General features: G+C 37.9%; 2 protein-coding genes across 7 annotated transcripts in view; both read left to right on the forward strand.

Moving 5' to 3' along the window:
* LOC141909360 (pre-mRNA-splicing factor ATP-dependent RNA helicase DHX16-like) overlaps window positions 1–14,738 on the forward strand; it is a 415,810-nt gene that overhangs the window by 369,322 nt on the left and 31,750 nt on the right. The gene's annotated exons all lie outside the window — the stretch shown is intronic.
* Window positions 1–14,738, forward strand: part of LOC141909361 (serine/threonine-protein kinase N2-like) — a 70,418-nt gene that overhangs the window by 17,209 nt on the left and 38,471 nt on the right. For all 4 annotated transcript variants that reach the window (XR_012619702.1, XM_074799802.1, XM_074799804.1 and 1 more), the window contains 5 exons: window positions 1,108–1,408; window positions 2,581–2,681; window positions 5,714–5,888; window positions 6,292–6,446; window positions 6,746–6,972. Coding sequence is in view for 3 of the 4 variants with exons in the window: in XM_074799802.1 (XP_074655903.1) it covers window positions 1,108–1,408; window positions 2,581–2,681; window positions 5,714–5,888; window positions 6,292–6,446; window positions 6,746–6,972 (959 nt within the window). In the remaining variant the exon portion in view is untranslated. The remainder of the gene's footprint in view (window positions 1–1,107; window positions 1,409–2,580; window positions 2,682–5,713; window positions 5,889–6,291; window positions 6,447–6,745; window positions 6,973–14,738) is intronic.

Raw genomic sequence — 14,738 nt, forward strand, 5'->3', positions numbered from 1 at the left:
CTTCAAATTTTATGAAGTGAATATCATAATTATTATTTATCCGATATACACCAATAAACCTTTAAGAGAAAGGTATTTGGCGTCGGATTCTGTACCGAAAATCCCGGATTGTTTCACTGCATAGTTTTTTTAGTAGGGTTCTTTTAACATTTTGCCTATAAGCCATTTGATTGACACGTGGGGCGGGGCTCGCGATCTGCCGATGACGTCAGATGTAAACAATAATATAACCACGTGCATGGCGCACATGTGTAAACAAACCTGGCAACAAATTAGATTTTTTGGCGCCAAAACTTTTTTGATTTTTTCTTTTGTCCAATGATTTTCAACTGGAGCCAACTGCTATGCTATTAGATTGTACAATCAAGTATTCACGTTTTATAGACTTTCTCTGAAATAATTCTTGTCCAGGGGACATGTATTGAAATATCTATTGTCGTTGTTTTTGTTTTCGTTTTTATTTTTAGGATATAAACAGCCTAGAAGAAACATCATCTGGCAGACACACATTTGACTACAGATCATATCCTGTTATAAAATGTGTTTAATAAATATTTTACTCAAGTTTTCTTGCCATTAATACTTCCTGACTACTTTTATTTTATGGTTATCTAAGTGCAAGGCAAACATAGGTGGGGTTCCTTTGGCCCTCCGAATATATAGGACCAAAAGGGGTATTTTATGCCATTTGGATTTATTTTTGCTTAGAAAATTTATTCAAATACTTTTTAGCGGGCACATTCAAATTCTGAAGGGTAGGACTAGTCCAACCCCTAAATCCACTTGTATTCAGTCTCAACGTTAAAACCTTCACCGGCCTCCTACTCAATTTTTTGAATAAATGTAAAACTTATGGCAGAATTTATGGTTGATTTCTCGATTTTTGAATCCCAAAGAATAATTTTTGAATTACTCAGTAGGATGACACTTGAATAGCCGGTATTCAAATTTTCCTATCAATGTGGGAGGTGTCTAGGTCTAGATGCGTTTCACAAACGAACGTCCTCTTTTAAAGTTTCTTTCTAGTTGTTATGTTTTGGTGGTTTTTACCCGCCATACCTTAGAATCATTTTTCTTAGTAACTGTATGAATCTGTTATCATTTTAGGGCAACTACCGTCAGAGTATATACCAAGAACTCGGTCAGCGTTATGGCATCGATCCAGATGTTTCAGAATCCACACTTCATCAACAATTGGAGGAAATCAAGGAATCGCTTAAGAAGGAAATCCGTAAAGAGCTGAAGATCAAAGAGGGTGCCGAGAACCTGCGCAAAGTGACCACTGATCGGAAAAGTTTAGCAAATGTAAATACAATGGTGAAAAAGGCAAACTGTAAACTGTCAGAATTGCATCAGGAGTTGCAGGAGCTCAACGCTCATCTATTGATGGCAAATCAGAATACTCCAGGTAAAGCTTAGTTAGAACTTCACAGCTCTAGTGCAGCCTGGAGCCACCTCTTTCAGCTAGTAGAAGTCTTCATTTTGGCCTTGTTTGCGCTCGAAAATATTTACAGTTTTGGCGGATTTTTGTCTTACTTTGTATTTGTGTTTGGGGTGGGATTAGTCCTATTGTTTTTGACTGGTGAGAAAAATGTAAGGAAAATGTGAACATAAAAAATTCCCCCAAAAGACATTAATTGATAAAAAGATTTATGATTTTTCTCTCTGATGAGAGCAACATTTCGTGCGGATTGGTCTAAGGTTAGAACTACTAAAAGGTTTTAGGAGAGACAGTCAAATGCCGGAAATGGAGCACCCTGAAAGTACACAGGATGTATCAATGCACGCTAATTGGTTGAAAAAATTTTGCGTTGCTAGTTGCCGCACACGAGCGATTGATAAGCGATTTGACTGCGACAAAAATGTTTAATATTGTGCAACTCATTGTTTACGACGAAAACCAAGATGAAGTTGTATAAACCGGCAGATAGGCAACAAGTCACTGCAATTTCAAGCGATTTCTCATTCTCACAAAATAGTGAAAAATCGCCCATCTGCGCCAGGCTTTAGCATGATAGCAGGGCATTACAGAAAAATTATGTTGATGAATACATGTACACAACGGAGAAATATTACATTATTTTCAAGCAATACGTTTTTGCAGAATTCCAGTTCCGTACTCTTAATGTTTTTTTTAAAGGCTAGAAAATAGGAAAGAAAATTGACGTCCGTTATACCTTTCAAAAGATGAAAATTACTTGGGCCATGAAAATGCTTGTAAAATGATAAATGAGTTGTTTTGAGTTATGATTGTCGACGTGAATACATCACGCTGAAAACAACGAACACCAGGCGGAAATAGCCGATCACCAATAAACACCCGGCGACAGTTTGATTGACAGTATTACTGATCATATGTACAGGAATATAGGCCAAGCTTCCTCCTGTTGAGATGATTGCTCGTAGATTTAATTCATGTAGTTGGGTTACCAGACATTGCCTCAATAATCTTTCAGATTTCCAATTGACAATGCCAGGCAGCCCCACTACATGAATTTTTGTTTTCGGACCTTGCTACAACTTGGAGTGAGCTAAGCTTTTATTATTACTTAGTTATTTAACTTTATCCATTATTTTTAGATTCTGTCATGTCACCGGACAAGGAGAGAACGCCATCTTTGGTTGGTCCAATTAACCAGAAGATTGAGTCATTGCAGAAACAATTAGAAATAGAATTGAAGGTACTGAATATTTGTAGTGCTTCTTTCACCTAAAGCATGTTAATCTTCATGAAATATATTTTATTATGACTAACCCTTTGAAACCCGAAATTTCCAATTTTTTATGACCCACAAATGTGTTGATAACAATAAATGGTTTAAGATAACTTTTATGAAATTTAAAACTGATTAGATTTCTGATACTGTAGGTCAAAAATTAAGGTCACCAGAAACTTTTGTATTTTTCATTTCCGGGCTCCAACTCGTAGACGGTTTGAGGTTACATTTGGTGCCATTTGATGGGTTGGTTATCCTATAGACCTTGAGTTCATGATTAAGTTTCAGGTCCACTAAGTCAAAGGTCAAGGTCATCGGGAGCTTTTTCGTATTTTTCATTTCCTGTCTGCATTGACGGGTCGTCATTCGCTCAGTGTATTATTTTGCATTTTTGGGGCCATCAGTCGTCTTCAGTGACATTCTAGTTTCTCATTGCTCAAAATTTCGATATAAACCGGCTTTTTGAATATTGAAGTAAATCGGCGATCTTTTTAAGTGTACTTTGTAACGTGATTGCTGATTTGATCGCTAGCTTACAATGTCAAATGTAAACAATAATAGAAGCACATGGTAGTCAGAAAAGGCGGTTCATTCATTTTAAGGCCAGGTTTTTTTTGTAGCGGCACCTATTACTATATTACAATGAAAAACTGGTGACAGACATCTCTTCAAAATCTGATATAAACATTTGACCAGTTATTAGCCACTTAAGTACATGCATATATCACAGGTGCTCAATTGCTCATAGGAAGGAAAACTATTAAGTTGCGCTTAGAAATCGAGATTTTTTTTCAAAACCCGTAATTCTTAAGAATTACAAATGTATTTTTGGCCTGTATCACTAGCACATGTGCTGTACATCCTGACTTGCTAGTTCCCGTTTATTATAACAATTATTTGCAAATCTGCAGTTTTTGTTTGGGGGGTGTTTCTTCAAAATAATTGCAGTAAATGCATTACAAATATTGTATACGAATACGAATATTTATTACACCCCAACCATTCCCATGGTATATGGAGAAAAAAAACAGTATTTCCAATTATTTACAAAAACAATAGATAAAAAGCACTTTGAAACATAATAAACGTTATTTACAACATACTATTTACACACTACCGGAGGGATCTATATACATCTAGACCTAATTTGATGAATTTAGCCAGTTTAAAAGTTGGATTTTTTAAAACATCAAGATTCCGAAAGGTATTTGAAAGTAGGTAGCTTTCACGGAATACGGTAAGTGATTTACAGTCAAAAATTAAATGTAGTTCGTCACCTAAAACGTTACAGGTGGGACATAATCTATCGGTTCTCGGTAGATGGAGATTTGACAATTTATTTACAGGTAGGCCTAAGAGATAAGACCCAATCCTGAACTGGAATAAACTGGTCACTAAGTCGTCATCAAGCCGATTTATATAGTTTTCAAATTTAATATCCTTCTTATATTGTCTAAAATTAATGTATAACGGGTCATTATTTAGCCTAAATTCTGTCTCTTGCACATGCTGATCACGGAGTATACGGTGTAATTGTTTTGGAGAAGTCCTAGAGTTTACCATAGATTGTTGTGCCCAGATATACGAAAGGCCACAGTCATCAAAAGTCTTCTTAATAAATAACAGCCAGGGGCTCTTAAACCTATCATTCAGATACAAACTAAAAGATATCTGATAGAGAATTGAACTAAGTTTACTTTGTTTTCACTCAGTCGTTTTGACCCAATAATTTATCATTCTACGCTTTACGCTAATATACATAGGATAACGTCCTAACTCTGCTAATACTTGAAGGTTATGGGAATATTTTGTAACTTTCATGATAATTTTACAAAATAAACAGTGGACTCTTTCGAATGAGTCAAGGTTTTCATATCCCCAGATTTCGCAACTGTACAACGCGATAGGAGCGACACACTTGTCAAATAGTTTAAACATTAAATCTACTGGAAGTTTCAGACGTCTGCCCTTTTGAATAATAGTATACATACTTTTATAAGAATAGCATACTTTCATAGCTTTATCATAGAGAAATATTTTTGCTTTAGCGAAACCACCGTTCCAATTGAATTTCACTGCGAGATACACATAATCCTCAACCATCTCTAACTCCTGATTACCGAACATGAATTTCGAAATTCGTTTAATCCTACTTTTACTTCGAGCGAAGACTAATATTTTAGTTTTATCAACATTCACCGTGAGGCCGTTGTCGGCGCAATATTCAAATAATGTATCTAAATGTGACTGGAGAGTTTTCTCATCTTCAGCAAATATGACTGTGTCATCCGCATAATGGATAATGAACAAGTTAAGTAAAGTCCCTAGTTCTGGGTCACAATTCACATTAAGCTTTTCAATATACGACAAAGTTGGTTTACCGCGCGTAGCAAAAAAGTTTTCAATATCGTTTAAGAATAAGGAAAATAGGGTAGGTGATAAATTTTCACCTTGTCTTAAACCTCTTTCAGCAGGAAAATATTGTGATGTGTTACCGTTAAATCTAACACATGATTTCATCGAATTATAGATATTTTTAACTACGTTAAAAAAAAGTTGTAATTAAGGTTGGCAGCACTATCTGGTAACAATTTTGAAAATTCAATTCAAATGGTATTTTGTTCAAAATTTATGGACATGATAAAAACAAATCATAATGTTCCAAAAACAGTCTGATCAGTGATCGCCACCAGGCCAACGGTAACATTCAAGACATGAACCTTGTACAACTTTCTTTTTTCATTTAAATCATACTTAGAATGCTGAAAGTAACTAAAAAATTGTCATGTGATTACGTATATTCATAGTCGCAATGTAAAGCCTGTCAAAGAAATGGGTTCTTGTTTATTTTTTGTTTAAGTGAAAAAATGGATATTGATGCATTCCAGAAAAATTTTTGTATTTGATATTTGTGTCAAAGGTTCGGGATTCCTCGATGCTTTAAGAATTATTCTGTTAACTATTTGATTTCGAAAAATTGTATGCAACTTTTATAGGTCAAAGCTGGTGCTGAAAATATGATCCACATGTACAGCAGTGTTTCGGGCAATAAGAAGCTGCTGGCTGAGGCCCAACAGATGTTCAGCGATGCAAAAACAAAAATAGAAATTATACGCCTTCAAATAATGCGGGCACATCAGAATAGTGAGACTATGGACAATAACACTGATGGTAATAATGAGTAGATTCTCTGCTTCATTGATAGTAGGGTCATGACTGGTGATTGCCATATGTGAATGTATATCATATGCAAATGATCTTTATTGCTTGGCCAAGGTCAGGTCTAATACAATATAGAGTTATATGATATATTGGATTTGACCCACAGGAGGTGCCTAGGGGCTGGGCCCAGATTTCTTTGAATCACTAATTGTCATACAGTGTTTATTGGATCATCACTCAATTTAGTATAGATATTATATGGGCCAATAGTTTCTAAGTTACATAGCTATTTTTGTATCCAATCCCTTATGGGTTGGCCCATTAGATTAATCAAGAATAATGAATTTATCTAAACGTAGCAGAGCTGTACCAGCCATATGATGAATGTTTTTGTCGATCTTTGTTCTTTAAGGTCCCCAGCAACAGGAAATAATGTCACCACTTGAGTTGCGAATAGAAGAATTACGCCATCACATGCGTATTGAATCTGCTGTTATAGAGGGTGCTAAAAATGCCATAAAACTACTGCAGTCTGCAAAGTCTCAGGATAAAAAAGCACTGCAAGAGGTATGAATCAGTCAGATTTGGCTTTGACAATGAAGTATAATTAGTATGTTCATTAGACGAATAGTGAGTGTATTTGATTTCCCACTTGCAAACCTGACTACTCCTGTTTGAGAGTAGTTTATATTCTTCTTAAGAGCTCATTTACTCGATTACTCCCCATGGCCGAGATATCAAAGTTAGTCCAAAATCGGACTCATTTCCTCCCATTTGCTGTGAAAACTCCTCCAAATGAATCTATATGCACCAATGTGGACAAGTCTGTAGTTGATTGATATATTCATTTGTGTTTCGTTTTGCAGGCTCAGTCCAGATATGCAGAATCGTTTCAAAAATATGAATTACTACGAATTTCGCTGGAACGAAGAGTCGAAGAACTGAACCCTAAATCCAATCAACTTCAAATACTACGTGAAGAGCTCAGTTCCTCTAGTCCAACATCGTTGTATGCGCAAAAATCTGGCCGCGATAAATGTCAATTCTCGGCATTAGCTAAACCAGCAGCGCTTACGGGAAAACTGGAAGTTCGGTAAGTACTTAAATAAACCCTAAAAGGAATGCTGCGCAATGGTTTTACACATTGATACCTTAGAACATGTGTTGATGTTATGAACTCCAATAGGCTTGCTGTACCATCAGGCTAAGGCTTAGAAGCATTGACTTCTTGGTTATGTTGGAAACAACCCTGAAAAATTTATTAACAGACAAAATGCATGTATGTCAATGGTTGATCGAAATCAACCATGGAAAATTTCTGGTTGGATCTGGTAGGGTGCATAAATAAAAGATTCGATTTGAAATAAATCGAAATGTTGAAAGAAATTGAAGCGTGTTAACCTAGTGCCACTAGCAATCCTGGTGGATCATTGCTGATCCTCGCTTGTCACTGTAGTGTTGCCGGTATCCCATTGTTGAGATGGATAAATTCGTGTGACAAAATATATATGTACATTGAATATGATGGTGTTTCTATGAAATTATGTCAATCAACCAAGATATTCAAAGCAGGTTGAAGACATTTTTGACAATGTTTTTATTCAGAAGATCTCTCGTGATTTCTCGGTTCTGGTACGTGTGCATCCCCGCAAACCTCTTTATGACACATTTTACTTGTTAAAGCTGGGTATCTTAGCTTTAAAAAAACAAATGATTTTGCTGCCTGCCTGGTCAGTATTTCCAAAAATTCATATTTTTCCTTTTATAATTATTAAATTAAACGAGACTTACCTGTAAGTCGAAGTTTGATTGTGATTCTATCGAATCATCAATCGGGAACGGAAAGATAACTTGAGAAGCACATCCGCATCTGCTACTCATTCTTTAACGCTTTGAATGACATCATAATAAAATCAAATAAAACCAACTAGGGAGGGAAAACAAACAAGCAAACAAACAGCAAACAAAGGGTGGGCAAGTTATCTCTCCATTCCCGATCGACGATTCGATAGAATCACAATCAAACTTCGACTTACAGGTAAGTCTCGTTTAATTTAATTATTCTATCTCATCATCAATCTAGGTCACTTCGGATAACATGAGACTTTAAAGCATGATGGTATTCAAAGCCCAACTAAAAGAAATAATGTAAACCACTTCATTATTTTCAAATTCAAGGATATTACAAATTTATATATTTTTCCCCTTAATCTGTTGACACAACATCTTTATTATAAAACTTTCCAAAAGTTCCAGCATTCCTCCAACCTACTTTCTTAAGTATGTCATCCACTTGCACTCCACTTTTATACATTGCACTCGTGGATGCTGATCTCGTTGAATGCGCCTTAAAAATCGACGTCTCAATCCCCGCTAAACTAAGCGTACACTTAACCCAACCACTTATAGTTTCTGTACACACAGCACCATGTGGCTTAATGTAACTTTTAAACAATGCATCCGTTTCTGCCTGCAAGCTCTGAGTGCGCTGAATATACTCCCGAATATGTCGGACCGGGCATAAATTTTCATTACTAGGGAAGCCACTGAACTCTACAGTTTTAACATGCGACCCAGGCTTAGAAGTTTTTAAAACAGAGTCTATATAGAAAACAGCGACATCGTCTGTCAGCGAACACTTAGATAACTTAAGCTTTCTCATCGTTTCCGCTTGCTGACCACTCAATATCAATAACAATGTAACAAGTTTAAATGTCAATGAGAGATTTAGTCCTGACAGCTGTAGTGACTCAAAATATTTAATTAAAATATTCACATCCCAGATCTGTACATATCGAGGTAACGCCGGCCGTCTTTTAAACACTCCCCGCATAAACTTCCGGACTAACGCGTGTTCTCCACATGGCCGAGGGTAATAAAAGATGAAAGCGCTGAACGAGCAGTGTTAATGCTACTATAGCCCAAATTATTCTGGAACAACTCAGTAAGTTAGTCTAATACCTCAGCAACATTTGGCGAAAAAACATCGGTGGCTTTTTGATCACAAAAACGTTTCCATCTTTTAATAAACGATCTGTATTGTTTATTTGTTCCTTCATGCCAAGCGCTGAGTATAATGCCGGTAGCTTCGCTTGAAATCCCTTTATTTCCAAGTGCTTCCCTGATACATGGCACCCCAGCAGAGAAAGTTTTCCCCACAGCGGGTGTTCCACGTTGCTGTTGTTTTGTAGAAGAAGCTTACGGTTCTTCAGTATTAAGAGTGGCACATCGATTACCATTGACATCAGCGTCGGATACCAGGACTGGCTCGGCCAGTTGGGCACTATCACTACTCCTGATGCCCTGCCTTCTCGAATTTTCCTTAGTATGTCTGGGATTAAGCTGAAAGGACCAAAGATATAAAAATTTTTATCTCCCCAGTTTACGGTAAAAGCATCTACTGCTATCGCCTCAGGGTCCGGCCTCCAAGACACGAACCTCTCAACCTGGCAATTATTTCTAGATGCAAAAAGATCCACCTCTATTTTCACATTCATTTCTTTAGTCAACTTTTTGAACGTTAGTGGGTTTAGCATCCATTCTGTTTCCAGACTGAATTTTCTACTGAGGGCATCAGCCTCCACGTTTTCAATTCCTGGTACGTGGGCCTCACTGACCCAAGCATTTAGGCTTATGGCCCAATCCCAGATGTCTTGTGCCACTTGTTACAAAGTTTGCTATGAGTACCACCCATGTTAGTTATATATGCGACGGCGGTGGTATTATCTGTCATGACGCGTATGTGAACATCTGTACATTCACTGCACAAAGCTTTAAGGCTAAACAAAACAGCCATCAACTCAAGATAATTTATGTGATGTTTGGCTTCATCTTCCTGCCACTTCCCGCCACCGCAAGCGCCTGTGGCTTTATTTATGTAGCCATACCCTAGGTTACTAGCATCTGTAAAGATTGTAACAGTAGGCGGGTCGTGAACTATAGAATTTTCACACATTTCGACATTCTCTATCCACCAAAGTAGGTCATGTCTAGAACCTTCTGAGAGCAGTACTGATGATTCATGGTCACCCCATCGTTTCAAGGCATCTATCTTATCAAACTCAAGCTCCCGGACATGTAATCTACCAAACATACATGCAGGCATATATGCTATTAAAGTACCTAAGACTTCTGCTAGTCTACGTATCTTAACTGGCTTTCCCACGGCTTGCAATAATTCATTACACATGTTCTGTACTCTAGCCATTTTCTCCGGGGTCAATCTTACAGCCATCTTGTGGGAGTCTAAAACAAACTTATGGTACAGTTTCATGCGCTCTTTGATCGCATCTGGCGGCGTAGCTTTATTAAAGCGTTTCGTTGTTATTTCAGCTAATCTGGCTGAAATCTCCGGCCCAATCGGCTTGTCATCAAACTCGGTGCTATGCCGTCGAGCAGATCTTCGTCTCCCTCGGACTCATGTCCCTTGTCCGAGAATAGCTCACTTAATGCCTTGTCGTCTTCACTCTCACTGGACATTTCAGGAGCCTTTCGCTTCTTGGGATTTTCCAAACTATCCAGCCTAGCTGTGATAGCGCCAAGGCAACTCATTATTTTTGCCAAGTCATTAGGCCTATCTTTAACTTTTGGTGCTTCACCACCGCTCGTTGACGCTTCGTCAATTTTCTTGGACGCTTCGTCCTTTTTATTGGGCGCTTCGCCCTTTTTTGTGGCCTCTTTAGCCTTTCTTTTGCCAATGGGTGCTTCACCCTTGCCTTTAATTCCCTTTCGGGAAGGCAGCTCTTTTTCAGTTGTCACAATTCCAACTGACACTTCGTCTAGGAGACAATCGTCCATATCCATATCCATATTTATCCTTAGACAACTAAAATCCAATTCGAACTAACAAATCTTCGTATAATCCAACAACAAATGTCCTCTAAGTAGCTAATAATCCAACAATTTATGTGAAATAACTATAACTAAAACTAAATCCAATTTAACTAGCAACAAAAGCGTGTGAACGAGTAAGCAGCACAGTGTACAATGAGTAGCAGATGCGGATGTGCTTCTCATGTTATCCGAAGTGACCTAGATTGATGATGAGATAGAAATAAAAATAAACACCTGCTGTCAGGTCATTTCCAGGGATTCTAAAACTGAGAAACAGGGTATCATTTTCTTGCCTTAGTTGTATGCATTTGGTCAATTATATTTTGTATAATATCTATTTGAATTCAATACCTGTGTGAATGGAAGGTTTTTAGCCCACTTGGGACTTAAGTCCCAGCGAGCTATTGCGTTCACTTTTCGTCAGTCGTTCGTCCGTCCGTAGACGGAATCCAATTATTTTGCGAAGTTTTGAAGACGCTTCAATGTAATGTCTTGATATTTGGGTTACACATGTACCTACCCTAGACACATCTTCAGCCCAAAAACTGGCGCTGTCAGAATCAAGATGGCCATCTGGCAGCCATTATTGTTCGCCAGAATCAGCACTTATTACACATTTTTTTGAAGACACGAAATTTTGAAGACGCTTTGATCAATTACCTTGATATTACGTATATATTTGATTCCCCCAAGGGCCCATCAGCCTAAGAAAATTTGGGTCCATCGGTCTCAAGATAGCCGTCCTATGACCTTTTTAGTGCCCAAAAATTTTAATTTCGGCCGTGTCACGAGTAATGTGACCGGATGCCTCAATACCAAAAAATACGGAAGCCGGATTTCAAAAACGAATATAAATTTATTACACGATGTACATCGGATTCATAATTCGTACAACGAAGAATAAGAATACTCGGCACTGGCTACCGACGAACGACGAATGATGATGAATTAGATACTCGGCACTAGCAACCGACGAACGACGAACGGAACGATGAACGATGAATTAGACACTCGGCACTGGCAGCCGACGAACGACGAACGGAACGACGAACGATGAATTAGACACTCAGCACTGGCAGCCGACGAACGACGAACGGAACGACCGAACGATGAATTAGACACTCAGCACTGGCAACCGACGACGAACAAGATATTCGGCACTGGCAGCTGACGAACAAAACACGCGGCACTGGCAGCCGACGATTACGATATCGGTTGAGTACCCACCATTACGGGTCGATACCCGACCGGCACTTGCAGCCGGTAACTAGTATACCATCGTACACTAAACACTATAAAATATAAGCTGGAAACAATTCCAGAAATTACCAAAAATGCAATAATCTAAATTTAATGCAATTCATCATCAGATTAAATAATAATCTCAAAATTAAGTCTTCAATCCATATATATATGAGTTACAGCCGACGACGAACAATATATTCGGCACTGGCAGCTGACGAACAAAACACGCGGCACTGGCAGCCGACGATTACGATATCGGTTGAGTACCCACCATTACGGGTCGATACCGGACCGGCACTTGCAGCCGGTAACTAGTATACCATCGTATACTAAACGCTATAAAATATAAGCTGGAAACAATTCCAGAAATTACCAAAAATGCAATAATCTAAATTTAATGCAATTCATCATCAGATTAAAAAATAATCTCAAAATCAAGTCTTCAATCTATATATATATATGAGTTACAGCCAACGACAAACAAGATATTCGGCACTGGCAGCTGACGAACAAAACACGCGGCACTGGCAGCCGACGATAACGAAATCGGTTGAGTACCCACCATTACGGGTCGATACCAGACCGGCACTTGCAGCCGGTAACTAGTATACCATCGTACACTAAACGCTATAAAATATAAGCTGGAAACAATTCCAGAAATTACCAAAAATGCAATAATCTAAATTTAATGCAATTCATCATCAGATTAAAAAATAATCTCAAAATCAAGTCTTCAATCTATATATATATATGAGTTACAGCCGACGACAAACAAGATATTCGGCACTGGCAGCTGACGAACAAAACACGCGGCACTGGCAGCCGACGATAACGAAATCGGTTGAGTACCCACCATTACGGGTCGATACCCGACCGGCACTTGCAGCCGGTAACTAGTATACCATCGTACACTAAACACTATAAAATATAAGCTGGAAACAATTCCAGAAATTACCAAAAATGCAATAATCTAAATTTAATGCAATTCATCATCAGATTAAATAATAATCTCAAAATTAAGTCTTCAATCCATATATATATGAGTTACAGCCGACGACGAACAATATATTCGGCACTGGCAGCTGACGAACAAAACACGCGGCACTGGCAGCCGACGATTACGATATCGGTTGAGTACCCACCATTACGGGTCGATACCGGACCGGCACTTGCAGCCGGTAACTAGTATACCATCGTACACTAAACGCTATAAAATATAAGCTGGAAACAATTCCAGAAATTACCAAAAATGCAATAATCTAAATTTAATGCAATTCATCATCAGATTAAAAAATAATCTCAAAATCAAGTCTTCAATCTATATATATATATGAGTTACAGCCAACGACAAACAAGATATTCGGCACTGGCAGCTGACGAACAAAACACGCGGCACTGGCAGCCGACGATAACGAAATCGGTTGAGTACCCACCATTACGGGTCGATACCAGACCGGCACTTGCAGCCGGTAACTAGTATACCAACGTACACTAAACGCTATAAAATATAAGCTGGAAACAATTCCAGAAATTACCAAAAATGCAATAATCTAAATTTAATGCAATTCATCATCAGATTAAAAAATAATCTCAAAATCAAGTCTTCAATCTATATATATATATGAGTTACAGCCGACGACAAACAAGATATTCGGCACTGGCAGCTGACGAACAAAACACGCGGCACTGGCAGCCGACGATAACGAAATCGGTTGAGTACCCACCATTACGGGTCGATACCGGACCGGCACTTGCAGCCGGTAACTAGTATACCATCGTACACTAAACACTATAAAATATAAGCTGGAAACAATTCCAGAAATTACCAAAAATGCAATAATCTAAATTTAATGCAATTCATCATCAGATTAAATAATAATCTCAAAATTAAGTCTTCAATCCATATATATATGAGTTAACAATCAAATGCCAATACTTTCTGAATCTTATATCTAGATTCTAGCACTAAAAATTAAACAATTATAGAATTAATAGAATTATTCAACTACAACTCCGTCTGAATATCTAATATTTAACTGTTCCATTATTATAGAATGTTAAACACGAGAAAAATACTAGAGGAAAACCCCTCAAACTATCAAGGATATAGTGTAAGAAAAATGTCGAACTTACCCCACGACGCGACCACAACCACGCTCGTCATTGCGAGAGCGTACACACGCAGGCTTATGGCGAAATGCGTTTAACAAATCGAACCAAGCAAATATATAATACCCATTATTGTAACGGGTCAAAGAATATGAAAGACATCGGCAGAGTGAATGATATAAACTACCCTACCGAGTTACACGAAACGCATTCGGTCGTGACAGGCCGGAATTCTGAGTTCTGTAGCTTCCTACTGGTTTGCCATTTCTCATTGCAATTTGTGATGGGTATTCTTTGAAAAGGGATCTTTTATACTTGGGACAGGTATTTTTGATATGCCAATTATGACACAATTGGTGGCCATTTTGGTGTCATCAGTACTGATTCGAAGGTGGGAAAAAGTTTTTTCCACATTATATTGATACCTAAGCATATTGTGTTACCACAATCAATCAGAAAGTTGTAGCTCATAATGTGTTCTATGGTTTTGGTGAGTTCCAAGGTCAATTGGTTTTAGTATATGGCCACCAGGGGGCGTTGAATAATACAATAACTTAGTATTTCTATATTATATTTGTACCTATGCATATTTTGTTACCACAATCAATTGCAAGTTGTAGCTCATGACATCATCTATGATTGTGGTGAGTTTTAAGGCCATTAGTTATTCTA

The sequence above is a fragment of the Tubulanus polymorphus genome, chromosome 7 (genome assembly GCF_964204645.1).
Source record: "Tubulanus polymorphus chromosome 7, tnTubPoly1.2, whole genome shotgun sequence".
Taxonomy (NCBI): Eukaryota; Metazoa; Nemertea; class Palaeonemertea; order Tubulaniformes; family Tubulanidae; genus Tubulanus; species Tubulanus polymorphus.